Below are 18557 nucleotides of genomic sequence, written 5' to 3'. Positions count from 1 at the left end.
CCACATTTTAATGATTTATTTGTTTTTAAGAAACTGACATGAGACGGGTAGTCACTTTGCCTAACACAGTGGCTCCATCCACAACACATCCTGCTTCCATTCAGTTCCGCGAAGGCCTTGGTTTCTTGGTACTCTCTGTTTTTTGTCCCTCTTGCCCTTCATCTTTCAAGAGTAGGTCACTGACGATTTAGAACAAGGGAAGATTCCCCTCCTATTGACCCTGGGGCCGTATTTTCCTGCTTCGCAACAATAATAACTAAAGTAAATAATGAGCCATTTTGGATCTGGTTAGGTGAGACGCTGAAAGCTCTTTAAATCTCTGTTCCCATTTCAAGTAGGCGGCTGACAGGACTTTGCGTATCAGAATGGCTTGCAATATTCACAATCCTCTGGTAAAAAGAGGAGTTAGGTGCAAGAGCTCAAACTAATTTCAGAATTAGAAACTTTATTAAGAAAATGATATACATCTTTAAAACGTGGTGCATGTAGGATCTCCAAACTATTAATACATTAATTTCAGATTAATTAGACGCAAGTCCTGTAGGCATCTATGTGTCACTTATCTGGCAGGGCACACAAAGCATAAGGAAGAAAACAATATACCCTGCAAGTTCTTTTAAAAATAGCCACATGTTTGCAAGAGCTTTGGGCCGAATTACCAAGAAACACTTTTAAATAGAATTGTCTCACTGGTACCAGACTGCAATCATATTGTTTGTGAAAGGACGGAGGGGTTTGCCCATTTAAAAGAAGCACTTGAAGGATGAGGGAAAGACACTGGCATCAATCAGTTCAGTTAAGACCTTTATCCTCGAAAGTGAGAAAGGTGGTGCAGTGAGAGCAACATGTGTGGCCCTTCACCTAAGGGCAGACAGAATCTATTGAAGGAACATCAGAAGGCTGAACATAGGTTGTTAGACAGTGAATTTCAACTTAGATCAGAATGTTGGGCAGGAAGACTGCTAAAGCACAACAGGCACCAATTAGATAGAAGATCTGTGAACAGACGCCAAGGCCCGATACAACAAGGAACATTTAAATGTGTAGATATACTCCTACACCTACATGTAGCCCTCTACTTTTTTGCAGTGAAGATTTATACCTGAAAGTAGATTGACATATCCCCCCCCCCCTCAAATGAGGGGGTGGAGCCTCTTACAATCCATTTAATGGCTGTAAAGTTACTTTTAGAAACTTTCTGTTTTGAAATTATTTTATTAAATGCACAAATGCCAATGAAAACAAAGCTGAATGTAAGTAGCAAAAGTATAGGAGAGTGATGCAAATGTCAAGTGTAATACATATGAATCAGACAATGGGGGAGGGCGGTAAGAACCAGAGTAAAGGGTAGGCAAAAAGCCAGGGGCAGAGTGGTGGTAGGGAGTAACTTTTTGGATGTTTGTGGACATCGCCACCGGGGCAGATATCTTCTGTAGGAAAGCATGGACACATTTTTAAAAAATATATATATTTATTATTAATATGAGACAAAGAAGAATAAGCAGAATAATAATAATATTTTAATGCAAAATATAAAGGTAAATTAATTAAAAAAATATTAACCTAGAATTAATAAAATGAAAGATTAGAACACATTACCTCCTCACAATAAATTAGAATAATGTAAATATTCTAATTTAACTTATAAATACATTTTTTTACACTTAAAAATTAAGTCACCCACCCCATTAATGTTCATTTGTAATAACCTTGGTTAAAGTTGTGATTTTAATTAATACATGTTTATATTTTTAAAAATGTTAACAAGTTTGTTATTTTTTAAATTGAGTATTATTAGCTTTATTAAATAATTTAAATCCATAATTATACTTCATTTTTATCACTACGATTATATATATGTGATATATATGTGTATACATACATACAAACACACATACACAAACAAGTTTACTTGTTTTCTATGGGAGTCTGTTGCAGTTGTTTCCTATGGCCACGTGTGGGCTGCGACTCCAAGGCTTGGCTGGAGTATATTGAACCCTTTGTGGCACTATTTGGGCTGTATGTCGTAACATTTGAAGGGTATTTTGTGAAGGGCGATGGTGTCACTCTATGTGGGTGTGTTTTGTGTTACCATGTCCCTCCCTAAACCTCTCCTAATTTTCCCTTAACCCCACCCATTTTGCAGTAACTATACCCATTTTCCCGCAACTCCCCTTGTCCTTCGCACATATACTACAAAAACATATACCTGTGCGTGCATAGATCTTCACCACCGTGGTGAGATCTCCTTACAGAAAAGACAGGAGAGACAGAAGTAGTGATCTTCACACGTAGATTTGTGAATTGCATTTTGGAGAATGTAAAAAGCACTCATGTGATACAACTTTATGTAATGCAAAATTCAGTTTGTGAATTGGTCCCAAAATGTTTAGATTCATCGACTTCAATTATTTGACGTGACAATGGCGATAGAAGTTCCTTCAGTTGCAGAAGACCCTGTTTTATTTGTGAAATCACAAAGTGCTTAAGGAGGGGTTACATCAAAATGGTCGCACACTGCTGACCTACCTGCGTGTTACCCCAAAGAACTGTGGTCCCTGTAGTCAGCGTCGGCGGATACACCTATGCTCGTGTCGTGAGTGCAAATGTGAATAGCGTTAGCCATCCCTGGACACGTGTTTCGAGGTAGTTGCCTCTCGTCAGCAGGGAGTAGGAAAGAGTGTAGGGTTGCAATGTAAGCTGCTAAAATCATTACAGGGACCACAGTTCTTTGGGGTAACACGCAGGTAGGTCAGCAGTGTGCGACCATTTTGGATTTAGTTTGCTTAAGGAGGGGGTCATATTTCAGAGGAGGTCTTTTCAATGCAGTGTCTCTAGGATGGGACATTATTTAGATCTCGGTGTTCATAACAGAGTTTGGCGACGATAGGGCAGTGCCGGCTTAAGAACAGAGCGGACAGGAAGAAGTGCAGGCTGATGTGTTAAAGATGAGGGACTGCAATTTTGATGAAAATATCACATTTGATCAGGGTTTGGCAGAGAGGAAGGAAGGTAGGGTGTGGTTTTGTGGATATTTGTTAGGTGATTTTGGGCCAGTGTGATAGTTGAGGTGCATAAGATAGAGCTGGATTCCACTGCTGAAGATGGATTGTAGATCACGAAGAAATGAGGAACCAAAATTGAGTAGAATCATCAACCAGAAATCTTAGATAGAAGACACATCTCTATGTGTCAGGATATGGGAAGAAAGGGGCGCATGAGCTGGTTAGATACCTCAGCAGTATAACACGAGTCGAGGAGAAGAGCATAATTCAGCTGGATTTGGATTCAGAAAAATAGACTGATGAAGTGATTGGCTGTGGTAAGATGCTCTCCACAGTCTAAGATGTTATGGAGAGAGATAAATAAACAAATATGTGTGTTAGGTGAGCCAATATATGTAGGGCTCGGATAGGGTTTTCCTTTGCATGAACAACAAGACAAGGGAATAGAGATACATAAAGTGGTTTCTAACGAAAGTAAGACAAAAATATAAATACTAAATCTTATGAGGGTCTCCCCCTATTTTTCCCTCATACCTGTTTTCTTCTCGAAGATTTGTTTCCATTTGATGCGTTTCACGCTCCACTTTCCTGGCCCAGGAGTAGTCCCGCCAGCCCCGAAATGCCCGAAGCTGACACTTCCAGTCTGACAGGGCCCTGGCTTTCCCCATCTTTATCCTGCGTTCCAGAACCAGCTTGTGCCAGGTTGAGAAGTGTTGCTTCAGGCACTGCAGAGTCAGGTTTGAGAAAAGACAAGCATTAGCTGCTGATTTCAACTCCAGGTTTGCATTTCATGTAAGTCTACCTCTAATCATCAAATATGAGCCTCAAACAACTTAACTAAAAATGCTAATCAAAACACAACAAAGATGAGAGCAGTTTCTTTCTCCTGTGCTTTATGTATAGTGAAAGAAACCACGAATACAGCTTGAAAAGCACATTTGTAGCTTAAAGACTAGGCAAGCATAACAAAAGTAAAATACTGCATGACAACCCTCTTGTCACCTACGCTTTTTGTCACCTAAAATTAAGGAATGGTTTCAAAAGGCACATCAAGTCTTGACTTGTACAGAGAATGGCAACATGAACTACAAGAGAGTCAACTGAACGCTGCAAAAAGACTATTGTGTTAGAGGAACCCAACGCACTGAGGAGTGTGGATCAGCCTCATGAAACAGTCCCACTTAAAATCACTCCTTTGGCATCCAGAGATTAAATTATCCGAAGGTAGATGTATCCGAGCAGGACAAAAGTAAAACAAGGAAGCCAAATGATAGACTGCAAGGGGGGAGACAGCCTTTTTTGGGTGGTGGAAGCATGGCAGTGTGAACTCTTGCATGACCATCTCTCATAAAGTAGAGGATGTAAAGATTACTAATACTCTGTACCCTTGTATCCATCTGTCACACATGAGACGTGTTCCATAGGGTGCGATTCATTGTGTTTGATCTAATTGTTTGGTTTTTACAATTCAAGAAATAAAATGGAACACGTGGCACCGGACACCTATCAACATTAGTTTTAGGTCTGGAGCGTCCAACAATGGGTTACGAGAGCCTGATTGATGCTCCGTTTCACAGACAACTGCTGGCTGCTTATTGAATCTGAGTTAGATTCATTGTATGTACATTTATCTAATGTGGCTTTCTTTTCTTTTTTTATTTCTTTTTATTGTAAACAAAACACTGTCTGACTTAAAATAATCCAAGGCAGATAGCATGAAGGTCAATAATACATTGCATACAGTACTGTATTCACATATATGAATTTTACAGCAAACATTGAAATATTAGGGTGTTGACTCTTCCCAGGACGGCTGCGCCGGTAGAGCACGAGGTTCACAGATATTCCCTCTGTAGTCATTCCATGTTCCCCATATTTGCATCCACTTTTTTCTCGATACATGCACCAATCCATGTCGCCCTCCCATTCTCTAAGTTTTGGGGTGGCGCGTACCCCCCATTTTCTTGCTATATTCCTCTTGGTGACGATCAATCCCAGAGTCACCCATGTTTTTTCTTTGCTACCCAAGTCCGTTGGCTCCCATATATTTAGGACACAGCGTTGTCTGACCCATGATCTCCCCCATGCAGGAGTGTACCTCTCTCCAATATCTAGCTATGTGTGGGCATTCCCATAGTATGTGGAAAAATTTGCTTTCCTGGCCACAGTGCCGTCTGCAACTAGCGTCGGTGGCGAATCCCATCCTGACTAGTGTAGGCCCAGTAACATAAATTCTGTGTAGTATTTTCAGTTGTACCAAATTCAACTTGGAGGATATTGCCCCCTCCCTTGGGGACGCCAGCGCCTCCATCCATTCATCCTCATCGAGCTCCTGTAGGTCCCTTTCCCACTTAGCCCGAAGCTGTGGGAGGGGATCAGGGGAGTGATTTATCAATTTCAGGTATGTCAGAGACATTGCCTTCTTGGGCATGTACCCGTCCAAAAGCCTATCCTCAAGAGGAGAGGCTTCAGGAGGGGTCCCCCCCCCTTGGGATGACTGCCTGTAGGGCGTGTCGTAGCTGGAGATATCTCAACCTTTCCAATTCTGCAAGTTCATATTTTTGTTGGATGGCCGTGAAGGGTAGAACCTCCCCCTTTTTCCAAAGGTCAGCCACCCTCGATATCCCTATCAATTCCCATCTATCAAACCCCTTAGTCTTCCAGAGATCGCCTAATTGTTCGGAGTCCCACATTGGGGTGCTTTGGGTTATTGTCTTTGCCCATCCCATATTTTTCTGGAGCGAGTGCCACACCTGTACTGAGTGTTTCGTGGGGCCTGTCAGAGGGATTTTGCGGTTTTTGAATATAGCGCTCGTGTATTTTTACCTCCCAGGAGGAGCCACCTATCCATGGCAAATCCCGGGTCAGTGGGGGGGCCGGTATATACAGTGGTTGATGGCCGCTAGTTGCGCCACCCAGTAGTATTTTCTAATGTTTGGCAAACCTATTCCTCCGTCATACCACCCTCTCACCAATTTCGGGAAGGAGATACGCGGCAGACCAGTTCCCCAGAGCAGCTTTTGTTGTGCACTCTCCACCCATCTAAAATATGTTGCAGGGACTAGGGCAGGTGAGTTCTGTAAGACATATAAAAAACGGGGTAGGGACATCATGTTAAACAATGCGGCTCTCCCCAAGAGTGACAATGGGAGAGACTGCCAGTGTTCCATGTCACACTCCAGTCGCTGCAGTGGTGGCAGAAGGTTGGTATCATAAAATAGTTAGGGACCATTCGTAATGAAAATTCCCAAGTATTTGAACCCCTCCGTTACTATCTTAAGTTGATATTCGCAGAACTGGTGGGTTTTCATTGAGCACAAAAATAAGCGATTTTGTCCAGTTGATCCTATAACCGCAGTAAGTCCCAAAGTTAGTGAAAATGTTCGGAACCCTACGCAGGGATCTATGTGGGGAGGCCAGATAAAGCAAAATATCGTCCGCGTAGAGTGAGATGCAGTCTTCCCATCCTTTGGCCCAACGCAGCCCTCGTTAATGTGGCTTTCTTGAAAAACATTCCAAACTGTTTGAATGGTGCACTACAATACTCTGTGAATAATTTCCCTTATGTACCTTCTACTGAATTCAAATCTCCCTCCGAAGTTGATTTACTGAACAGTTTACTGAATTCAACGAGCAAGGACTCTGTCACAAGGACATGAACAACAGTCAGCGGTGGCATTTGGAGGAAAGGTAAGTAATGGTGGGTCTTCACAAGGTACAAACAATCACAGTAAGAAACCAGAAACAGTACTATGGACTAAATCTGAGGAACTCCTTTTTCAACTGAATACCAAATTGTTGAAATAATGTTTTAAGTGGGAAACAGATGCAAGTTTCAAATGTCTGTGAATGAAGACTGTATGGGTCCAGGGATTTCTCAAGACAACTGCTTTAAAGTATCAACATCAATATAAAAGGCAGAGAGACGCCCACTGTCAAGATCCAAACAAAGGTGTGTCCTGGTTTGGCATCATAAGCTTTTTCTCCACTCCTAGAGTGCTACAGCGTGTGCTCAGGTTGACCTGGTATAAGGCTGTGCGACTCTTAAAACATTGCTTCTAACTTTCCACTGTTCAAGCAAACTGCTGTTCACCCTTTTTTCAATGCTAATATAAAGACAAGCCCTGTGAAATTATCTAATTTTATCTCAATTTGTCAAACTTCCTTCTATTTTCATTCTCAAACTCTTTACAGTTTCTAGTTACTATTTCAAGGAGGCTACGGGCCCCTTCTGTCTGTAAATAGTTGCATTTAGGGCAGCGTGAAAGATCAGCTAGAGCACAAAAGGCGTTGCGGAAGCTTGGTGAGGAGCACTAGTTTCTCCTCCATCCCTACACCTCCAGTGAATCCCTCTCTACTATGTAGACCCCCATACTCATTGAACCAGGACAGTTTTTGTTGATATGGAAGGGGTTATGGTTAGATGGAGTCTTTTTAGAAGAATATTTCTAATGAAGTAAGGAGATGGACAATGCTAGCTGCAACTGAATCTATGCATGGGTGTGCATTTATATAAGTTCTTATTGTATAACCCCCTCTCATTCATGTGAATGTATGGCCGCTTCTGAGGTTCCTGGAAATCTTCTTCGGGGCACTACCTTCCCAATTATATGTTTTTTAAAGGGTACAGTGTTCTTCAAATGCTCCAAACCTCTCACCCTCTGGTCATCCAAGTGCAGGCGAGTGAGCAGCTCCTGCAGTCGGCGCTTCCTGTGGTTCTCTCTTTCTAGCTTGTCTTGTTGATGTTGCAGCTGGGATGTGGCCACCACAGATGGACCTGCGCTTTTCTGCATGTTTTCCTTCTCATGGCGCCTCCGTTCTCTGAAAAGAAGGTCAACAATCAAGCTCTACAGACTATTAGTACATGTGTCCAGGAAGGGTTACGAGTTATGTCGTGGTAAAAACAAATCTGGATGAAGCTGGCCTCTCTTTGAGCAGAACATTGAGCCGTAGGTGAAACAAGGAGACTGAAAACCTCTTGCATCATAATAATGTCCTTATTTGAGATGTTTCGTCTAGGGCAGAAAGCGATAATATCCAGAGGTATGATTAAGAACTTCTGTACACCACTACGAATAAACAATTCACGTCAGGTTGGATTGAGAGCTGCATCTTTTGGTATATGCAGAGAAGTCCCAACAGATATCATCACTGGAGTACAATTTGGTATATGCAGAGGAGTTCCACCAGATATCCTAACTCGAGAACAATATGGTATATGCAGAGGAGTCCCACCAGATATTCCCACTAGAGAACAATTTGGTATATGCAAAGGTCCCACCAGATAAATTTGGTATATGCAGAGGTCCCACCAGATATCCTCACTAGAGTATAATTTTGTATATGCAGAGGAATCCCACCAGATATCTTCACTAGAGTACAATTTGGTATATGCAGAGGAGTCCCATCAGATATCTTCACTAGAGTACTAATTGTTATATGCAGAGGAGTCCCACCAGATGATATCTCACTAGAGTACCATTTGGTATATGCAGAGGAGTCCCACCAGATGATATTCCCACTAGAGTACAATTTGGTATATGCAGAGGAGTCCCACCAGATATCTTCACTAGAGTACAATTTGGTGTATGTAGAGGTCCCACTAGATATCCCCACTAGAGTATAATTTTATATATGCAGAGGAGTCTCACCAGATATCTTCACTGGAGTACAATTTGGTATATGCAAAGGAGTCCTACCAGATGTCTTTACTAGAGTACAGTTTGGTGCATGCAGAGGAGTCCCACCAGATGATATCAGCACAACAGTACAATTTGATATATGCAGAGGAGTCCCACCAGATATCCTCACTAGAGTACAGATTGGTATATGCAGGTGAGTCCCACCAGATATCCTCACTAGAGTACAATTTGGTATATGCAGAGGAGTCCCACCAGATATCCTCACTAGAGTACAATTTGGTATATGCAGAGGAGTCCCACCAGATATCCTCACTAGAGTACAATTTGGTATATGCAGAGGAGTCCCACCAGATATCCTCACTAGAGTACAATTTGGTATATGAAGAGGAGTCCCACCAGATATCCTCACTAGAGTACAATTTGGTATATGCAGAGGAGTCCCACCAGATATCCTCACTAGAGTACAATTTGGTATATGCAGAGGAGTCCCACCAGATATCCTCACTAGAGTACAATTTGGTATATACAGAGGAGTCCTACCAGATATCCTCCCTAGAGTACAATTTGGTATATGAAGCGGAGTCCCACCAGATATCCTCACTAGAGTACAATTTGGTATATGCAGAGGAGTCCCACCAGATATCCTCACTAGAGTACAATTTGGTATATGCAGAGGAGTCCCTCCAGATATCTTCACTAGAGTATAATTTGGTATATGCAGAGGAGTCCCACCAGATATCCTCACTAGAGTACAATTTGGTATATGCAGAGGAGTCCCACCAGATGATATCAGCACTACAGTACAATTTGGTATATGCAGAGGAGTCCCACCAGATGATATCAGCACTACAGTACAATTTGGTATATGCAGAGGAGTCCCACCAGATATCCTCACTAGAGTACAATGTGGTATATGCAGAGGTCCCACCAGATATCCCCACTAGAGAACAATTTGGTATATGCAGAGGTCCCACCAGATATCCCCACTAGAATATAATTGAATGTATATGCAGAGGAGTCCGACCAGATATCCTCACTAGAGTACAATTTGGTATATGCAGAGGAGTCCCACCAGATATCTTCACTAGAGTACAATTTGGTATATGCAGAGGAGTCCCACCAGATGATATTCCCACTAGAGTACAATTTGGTATATGCAGAGGAGTCCTACCAGATATCTTCACTAGAGTACAATTTGGTATATGCAGAGGAGTCCTACCAGATATCCCCACTAGAGTACAATTTGGTATATGCAGAGGAGTCCCACCAGATATTTTCACTAGAGTACAATTTGGTATATGCAGAGGAGTCCCACCTGATGATATCAGCACAACAGTACAATTTGGTATATGCAGAGGAGTCCCACCAGATATCCTCACTAGAGTACAATTTGGTATATGAAGAGGAGTCCCACCAGATATCCTCACTAGAGTACAATTTGGTATATGCAGAGGAGTCCCACCAGATATCCTCACTAGAGTACAATTTGGTATATGCAGAGGAGTCCCACCAGATATCCTCACTAGAGTACAATTTGGTGTATGCAGAGGAGTCCCACCAGATATCCTCCCTAGAGTACAATTTGGTATATGAAGCGGAGTCCCACCAGATATCCTCACTAGAGTACAATTTGGTATATGCAGAGGAGTCCCACCAGATATCCTCACTAGAGTACAATTTGGTATATGCAGAGGAGTCCCTCCAGATATCTTCACTAGAGTACAATTTGGTATATGCAGAGGAGTCCCACCAGATATCCTCACTAGAGTACAATTTGGTATATGCAGAGGAGTCCCACCAGATGATATCAGCACTACAGTACAATTTGGTATATGCAGAGGAGTCCCACCAGATGATATCAGCACTACAGTACAATTTGGTATATGCAGAGGAGTCCCACCAGATATCCTCACTAGAGTACAATGTGGTATATGCAGAGGTCCCACCAGATATCCCCACTAGAGAACAATTTGGTATATGCAGAGGTCCCACCAGATATCCCCACTAGAATATAATTGAATGTATATGCAGAGGAGTCCGACCAGATATCCTCACTAGAGTACAATTTGGTATATGCAGAGGAGTCCCACCAGATATCTTCACTAGAGTACAATTTGGTATATGCAGAGGAGTCCCACCAGATGATATTCCCACTAGAGTACAATTTGGTATATGCAGAGGAGTCCTACCAGATATCTTCACTAGAGTACAATTTGGTATATGCAGAGGAGTCCTACCAGATATCCCCACTAGAGTACAATTTGGTATATGCAGAGGAGTCCCACCAGATATCTTCACTAGAGTACAATTTGGTATATGCAGAGGAGTCCCACCTGATGATATCAGCACAACAGTACAATTTGGTATATGCAGAGGAGTCCGACCAGATATCCTCACTAGAGTACAATTTTGTATATGCAGAGGAGTCCCACCAGATATCCTCACTAGAGTACAATTTGGTATATGAAGAGGAGTCCCACCAGATATCCTCCCTAGAGTACAATTTGGTATATGAAGCGGAGTCCCACCAGATATCCTCACTAGAGTACAATTTGGTATATGCAGAGGAGTCCCACCAGATATCCTCACTAGAGTACAATTTGGTATATGCAGAGGAGTCCCTCCAGATATCTTCACTAGAGTACAATTTGGTATATGCAGAGGAGTCCCACCAGATATCCTCACTAGAGTACAATTTGGTATATGCAGAGGAGTCCCACCAGATGATATCAGCACTACAGTACAATTTGGTATATGCAGAGGAGTCCCACCAGATGATATCAGCACTACAGTACAATTTGGTATATGCAGAGGAGTCCCACCAGATATCCTCACTAGAGTACAATGTGGTATATGCAGAGGTCCCACCAGATATCCCCACTAGAGAACAATTTGGTATATGCAGAGGTCCCACCAGATATCCCCACTAGAATATAATTGAATGTATATGCAGAGGAGTCCGACCAGATATCCTCACTAGAGTACAATTTGGTATATGCAGAGGAGTCCCACCAGATATCTTCACTAGAGTACAATTTGGTATATGCAGAGGAGTCCCACCAGATGATATTCCCACTAGAGTACAATTTGGTATATGCAGAGGAGTCCTACCAGATATCTTCACTAGAGTACAATTTGGTATATGCAGAGGAGTCCTACCAGATATCCCCACTAGAGTACAATTTGGTATATGCAGAGGAGTCCCACCAGATATCTTCACTAGAGTACAATTTGGTATATGCAGAGGAGTCCCACCTGATGATATCAGCACAACAGTACAATTTGGTATATGCAGAGGAGTCCGACCAGATATCCTCACTAGAGTACAATTTTGTATATGCAGAGGAGTCCCACCAGATATCCTCACTAGAGTACAGTTTCTTGAGGACATGTAAAGTCATCAAAACATTAACATTTGCTAATTAGGGCTAGCAATGCACACAATAGGTCGTGCCACCTGCCGTGCTATGGTGCCATGTTGTTCTCTTTTAGCAACTTTCAGGGGTTTCACGAGTTTGAGCAAAAACTCTGCCTCTCTTTTTAACACTTTTTTCAGGGAATTTCATTATTTTTATAGTCTGCCTAACATTCAACCCCTGTTGCGAGGGCTTTGACCTTTGGCTATGCACAGAGGGTTCTGCAGGCAGGCCCCACTCTGCCCCTAACCTGCCAGGCCTCCTATCAAACTGCTGTGGCTGTCCAACCCCGGCTGCACACAGCCTTTGACTGTGTGCTGCGGTAGTTAGCTGCAGGGCTAAGCCCAGATCCCAACCTGCCATGACCACTGAACCTGCACTATGCACCGCCTGCTATGTACTCATTCTGTACTGTGCACGGCCGTTGGCAGCAAGCAGCGGGGGCTGATTGCAAATTAAGCCTGGTGCAATGCCAGGCTGCAAACTGCAGAATTTCATGCTGTGTAACTAAACCGTGCCAAAGTTAATAGGAAACAAAACTCCCATTTATCTCTGCTCCCCTGACAGATCAAACTTAAATTTTGGCAGATTTTTAGCAAGTTTGCCTTATGTTGGCTAGTTTGAGTGGCAAATGTATTTGCAGGCAGGGGCGGCACCTCCGCTAAGGCGGAGGAGCGTCTCCCCACTGCTGAAAGGCAGCAGCCAAATTAAAGTAAAATGACAATTCAACTACTTTGTTAGCATTTTATTTTTCATTTACAGCCGCGGAGTCTAGGTGGGGCATGGTCATGTTGCAGCGTCACACGACCTCAGAAAGATGAAAGACAGAGTGGACCCGCCGGGATTTGAACCTGTGACCATGAGGTCGAACACAGGCCTCTACAGCGGACAGATTAGCCCACTACGCTACCAGACCCGCCTGGCACCTTATTTAGACTAGAATATCTAAAAAAAACTACTCAGTGGTGTACACCAAATCAAAAAAGAACACTTTGAGTAAAATTCAACTTTCACTGCAAGTTTGGAATAAATCTATTCAGCGTTTTTTGCAGCATCACTCGGCAACATGTTCTGCAGGAGCTAGAATGGTAAATGATACTTTTTCACTGCCCCCTTTAAATTTAGATGCATTTTCACAAATCTTGGTATGGCCAAACTTGGCTGAGTGAGTTTTCAGATTGCCAGTTTTTGTGCAAATTTGTTCACAAGGTCAAAAGTTATAGGCAAATCAAACAATCATTGGCCTAGCTAATAGGTCTTGCCTTTGGAATCTTATAACTTTTTAAATCAGAGCTATTGGCTTTGCCAATGTCTTTAAGCTATGTTGTAGAGCATTGTGGTTGCGGTGCAGCATGTTGAAAAGTTATAATAAAAAAAGTGTTATTAGCATTTTTGTTACCTTTTATATAACCAAGAAGACATTATGTACACATGAACAACCGTATTAAAAACAGAATTAACATAAAAAATATCTTCCAGTTTTTTTGTCCTTGCAATGCTGTTTTAATGCTAGTTTGTTATAGCTTTCTTTTGTCATGGGGCTAGACACAAACAAGGGGAGGGTGCAGGTTGGGAAATAGTGCCTAAATTACAACATGAGGGTTATGAACCCGAAACCGGTCCCAGGATGCTTGTTTCCGGTCTAGGGAAGACATGGCTTGGCAGTTTGGGCTGGACTGTTCCCATGAGGGACAGGGTTAGCCTGATTTGCTTATGGCCATGTCTGAACTGGGGTGGTTGAGTGAGCTAAAGAATGATGATGGATTAAACCCAGATCAGTTGACTGGGGGTGAGTGTTTGATTTGCTGAAACGCTCCGTCCATCATCCCCTTTGGTATCACTTTGTTCGCCCTAAGTTGGTAGGGTATGCCCAGACGTGGGTCCCTTGCTCACTTTGCCACTGGATTCAAGATAGCCTGTCTAATGAGGGTTATGAACCCGAAACCGGTCCCAGGATGCTTGTTTCCGGTCTAGGGAAGACATGGCTTGGCAGTTCGGGCTGGACTGTTCCCATGAGGCACAGGGTCAGACTGATTTGCATATGGCCATGTTTGAACTGGGGTGGTGGAGTGAGCTAAAGAATGATGATGGATTAAACCCAGATCAGTTGACTGGGGATGAGTGTTTGATTTGCTCAAACGCTCCGTCCATCATCCCCTTTGGTATCACTAAATTACAACATGAGCAGATGACAGACACAAGGGGAGAATCAACAGATGCCAGATTTCAAGGGCAGAGCAAGGTGGTGCTGAGTGATGCTGAGGTGGTGGTGTGCTGGTACGAAGGCGATGCTCAGGTGATACTGAATGTTACTCGGGTGGTGCTGGGTGGTGTGGAGGTGATGCTTAATAGATGTTCTATGAATTGAGAATCTCTGACAACTTGCGTTTGAATTTGTGATTGTTTACATTAAACCAAGAATCTTCTACTTCGCTTAGCTTTATTTTCAGAAAGTTGTATGGAGGGGAATAAAAACTTAATACATGCACAAGAAACAAAGCTACCACATGTCTTTGCAGAATGACTAAAAAAGTGAGAACCTCGACTACCAGCTTAGTTTGGGTAGCCTAGTAACAATTCTACTGGTGCTGCGCAACACCTGTTTGGCATGGAGTGTTGATGAACATGCCATACTCAGTGTTTGACCATCAACTGGTCTTGGTTCTTTTTAAGTGTTTGATCTGTATTCTAAAATAGTATGCAGTTTGAAGTATTAATATTTGTGTCACCCTTTCTCAAGTCGGTTTTTAACTTGTTCTGGAACTTTGCTGAATGATGAAGTATCTATTCCAGATTGCACAGCTCACACAAAGAACATTTATAGTAGGTCAAATGAGCTTTTGCACAAAAGCCTGTGGAGAGATGTGACCCATAACTTGTTCCCAATTAGCAGTAACTAATGCAATTTTAGAGTTCAATTTGAATCTTTAATTGCAGCTGAATGGTCTATTTTTTTAATAATATCTTTATATTGGAGGGAGACATTTTAGAAATGCTAACAATAAATATATTAATGTAAAACAGAATACCACAAATATTTATTTTAAGTTTTGAATGAAATAGCACTAATATGCAGGTCATTAGCCCTCATTCGGACAATAAATTCAATAGAACTGCACATTGCTTCATGCAGATTGATTGTTCATTTACAAGAGAGACCTGGCTAAGTGGGAAACGGGCTGCAGTATTCACATCCCTGGTCCCGGACAAGTCTTCACCTGCCTCGATGGCTAAAGAACACGCAGGGACAGGGCCCCTCTGGTTGTCACAATGGTAAACAGCTCACCTAGGTCAAATGTGGTTGTTCTTTCTCTAAACTCCAGAAGTGCTGTAACTTAGCTTCAATGGTGATAAACAGCCTTCACAATACAGCTGGCCCACAGTGGGCATCCATGGCCTCAAAGAGTATCTTCAAGGACCTGTGAGACAGCTATCAGTCAGACTTTGCGTGAAACATAGGATGGAAACAGCTATGGCAACTGCCAGGCCTGATAAACCAGCTCACAGAGATGATAAAGCTGTATCATATCTGGGTTTGCTGGATTTATCAGTATCACTTCATACCCTTGCTCATGCTCTGCGACTTAAATGCGTGGAAACTCTCCTGGGTCCCTGTGTTGACCTCTGAGCAGGTTCAGAATTTGTAGTGTACTTTTTGTGTAATTGATTGAACCAGCTCTCCAGGGTTAGCCTTCTGTGCTGTTGAAGATATCATGCAGCTAATCAGGATCTCGCTTGTTTATTTTTACCCTGATGAGAAGCAAATAAATTTGAAAGTCAGTGGTCCCCCTGAGAATTTTCAACAGTGTCACACAACCTTTCATGGATTTGGGAGTGGATAGGAGAATGTTTGCTAAAATGAATATCACTAAAATGGAGGTGTCGAGCGGACTCACAAGTAGGATATGCCTCAGCATAAATGACTCAACATGAACTTGGTACATCTTCATAGACTTTACGTGCAAGAAGGAGAAGACCAGAAGAAATTTCTTCTACTGCTATGATATTGATACGGATGTCAGGCTTAATCACAACACTACTTTCAGAAGGATTCGAAAACACACCTCTTTAAGGAACACTTCACCCACAGGTAACTTTGGTTATTTCACCCCATCACAGACACTATATGGTTTGAATCATTTTATTTCAGTTTTAGGTGACCAATTTAAACACAGCTCCCACCTACAACTGAAGGCCGGTGAGGAATAACGAAGATTATAAGTATACTGTAGAAAATAGAGAGAAGACCAAAGACATAGAAAAGGAGATAGTCAGAGGCCTACGTGTTGCCCGTCTCTCAACTGAATAGGGTTCAAGCTAGTGGGGAGCACCACCTCTTCCTGGGTGGGCTTCTCGTCAGCAGGAGGCTTAGTGGGGAACCGGAGTACCCGCAAATACTGTGGGCATGTAAGTTCTACAAACTCCGAGGATAGATAGGCCATGGTGGAGCCCCAAGCCTTATCAAATTTGGGCCGCGTTCCGTTAATCCCAGCTGTGATCCTTTCCATGCCCACTACCTCCCAGACTCTGTGAAGCCAGTCTAATTGTGTTGGGATGTCCTCCGTGCCCTACTTTGATAATAACACTTGTTTATCCGCCCCTAGTGCCAAAGTAATCGCTCTGCCCCTACAGGACTTAAAGGGATATGTAAAAGGATTGGAGAGTCCCAATAGGATGTAGCTGGGGAATCTAGGTAGTTCACTATGGTAGATGGTGTCAATGTCAGATAAGATGGAGTCCCAAAAGGTTTGCATCTTGGGGTACTGCCAGAGAATGTGTGTCAATGTGCCGGTCTGTCCACACCTGCGCCAACAGAGGTCGTCGCCTCGTGGTTTCCACCGGGCAATGAAAATTCCCGCTCCAACTCCGATTCCCACCCGCGCTGCACTGGGGATTTAGAGTGATTCTTAGTGTTGTTCAGGAAAGTGTAGATATCTGATAATAGATGTTTGTTTGAGTTACGGGTGATGAACCAGAGCTCAAATTTAGTAAAGGGGTGACCTGCATGTGAGCGTATCTGGGGCTGGGTGACCCAGTGACGAAACGCCAGGTACTGCCAGTACGCTTCTTTGGGGATACCAAAGACTGACACCAATTGGGGGAAGTCCATAACCCCATATTCATCGAAAAGGACTATACATTTGCAATTAGCTTCTTGCCATTTCAAGTACGCATTCCCTGTGCTAGCGGAGGGGAAGTCTGGGTTACCTATCAAGGGGGTCAAAGGTGACATAACGGTTGAGAGCTCCGCACTTCTCCTGCACTCTGTCCCATACCCTCAATGTAGGCCTCAAGACCGGTGAGATATACACGCCCTGTGGACTATGTGGTTTGGGAAGCCAGGGTACCTTCCAGATGTGTATACCGGCTATACTGCGGTCAAAAAAGCACCAATGTTTTCTGATTCTAACTAAAACCACTCTATCATGTAGTTTAATTGCACTGCCTCAAAGTAACGTCCCAGATGCAGGACCCAAAGCCCCCCGTCCTCTTGCCTAAAATACATCAGGTGTTGGGCTATGCGTGCCCTCTTCCCACCCCATATGAAACCATCAATGAGCTGCTGGAGCTGGGCTAGTATTTTGGGCGGCGGACATAATTGAAGCGTCTGCATTATGTATAGAATAAGGGGTAAGATCGTCATTTTGATTGCAGCGATTCTGCCCAACCATGAGAGTACGTGCTTCTTCCAGCTAAGTAGCTCCTTTTGTACTTTGGCTAGGATCTCCAAGTAGTTCACTTGAGCTATCTTCTCAACTGTTGAAAAAAAAAACGTAGCCCCAGATACGTAATGCCACTAGGGGCCCATGTGAATGGGAACTGTGTCGCTACTTGTTACTGGTCTATTTTGGGCAGAGTCAGGCTGAGGGCCTGCGTCTTTCAAAGATTGATTTTAAAACCCGAGATGGCGCTACAGGCCTCTATCTCTGCCAAAAGGGGAGGGAGAGTAATGGTTGTGTAAGAAATAGCACCACGTCATCCCCATAGAGCGAAATCTTGTGCTCTCTATCTCCCATCCAAATCCCGGTGATGGCGGGGAGTTGTCTGACTCTTTCAGCGAACAGTTCCATATAGAGCGCAAAGAGGAGGGGTGAGAGTGGACACCCCTGTCTCGTGCCCCTCCCAATCTGAAAAGGACAAGAGGTGACCCCATTCACTCCGATGCTTGCCTCTGGGCTATGGTATATGCAGTTCACCCATGGCATCCCAATGCCGAATCTGTGTAATACCTGTCGGAGGTAGGGCCAATAGACCCGGTCAAACGCCTTCTCGGCGTCCACCAACAGGAGTACCGCCGGGATCTGTGTGTGCTGCGTTTTATCCAGGAGTTGGTTTACTTGCCTGGTCACGTCACTGCGATTGCGTTCTGGGATAAAGCCCGACTGGTCTGGGTCCAACAGTCCTTGCATGTGAGGGGCGAGCCGCGCCGCTAAGATACTAGTAAAGATCTTCAGATCCACATTAAGAAGGGAAATAGGGCGGTCTGATGCACA

General features: G+C 43.3%; 1 protein-coding gene across 2 annotated transcripts in view; it reads right to left on the bottom strand.

Annotated features, from left to right (window-relative positions):
• CCDC191 (coiled-coil domain containing 191) overlaps positions 1-18557 on the bottom strand; it is a 156790-nt gene that overhangs the window by 65269 nt on the left and 72964 nt on the right. For both annotated transcript variants that reach the window (XM_085621068.1, XM_085621067.1), the window contains 2 exons: positions 7664-7826; positions 3540-3730 (listed from right to left, as the gene is read on the bottom strand). In XM_085621068.1, the coding sequence (XP_085477194.1) occupies positions 3540-3730; positions 7664-7826 (354 nt within the window). The remainder of the gene's footprint in view (positions 1-3539; positions 3731-7663; positions 7827-18557) is intronic.

Source organism: Triturus cristatus, chromosome 8 (genome assembly GCF_964204655.1).
Source record: "Triturus cristatus chromosome 8, aTriCri1.1, whole genome shotgun sequence".
In the NCBI taxonomy this organism is placed as follows: Eukaryota; Metazoa; Chordata; class Amphibia; order Caudata; family Salamandridae; genus Triturus; species Triturus cristatus.
Note: the sequence above shows the minus strand (reverse complement) of the source record. Positions and strands in the feature narration are given on the sequence as shown.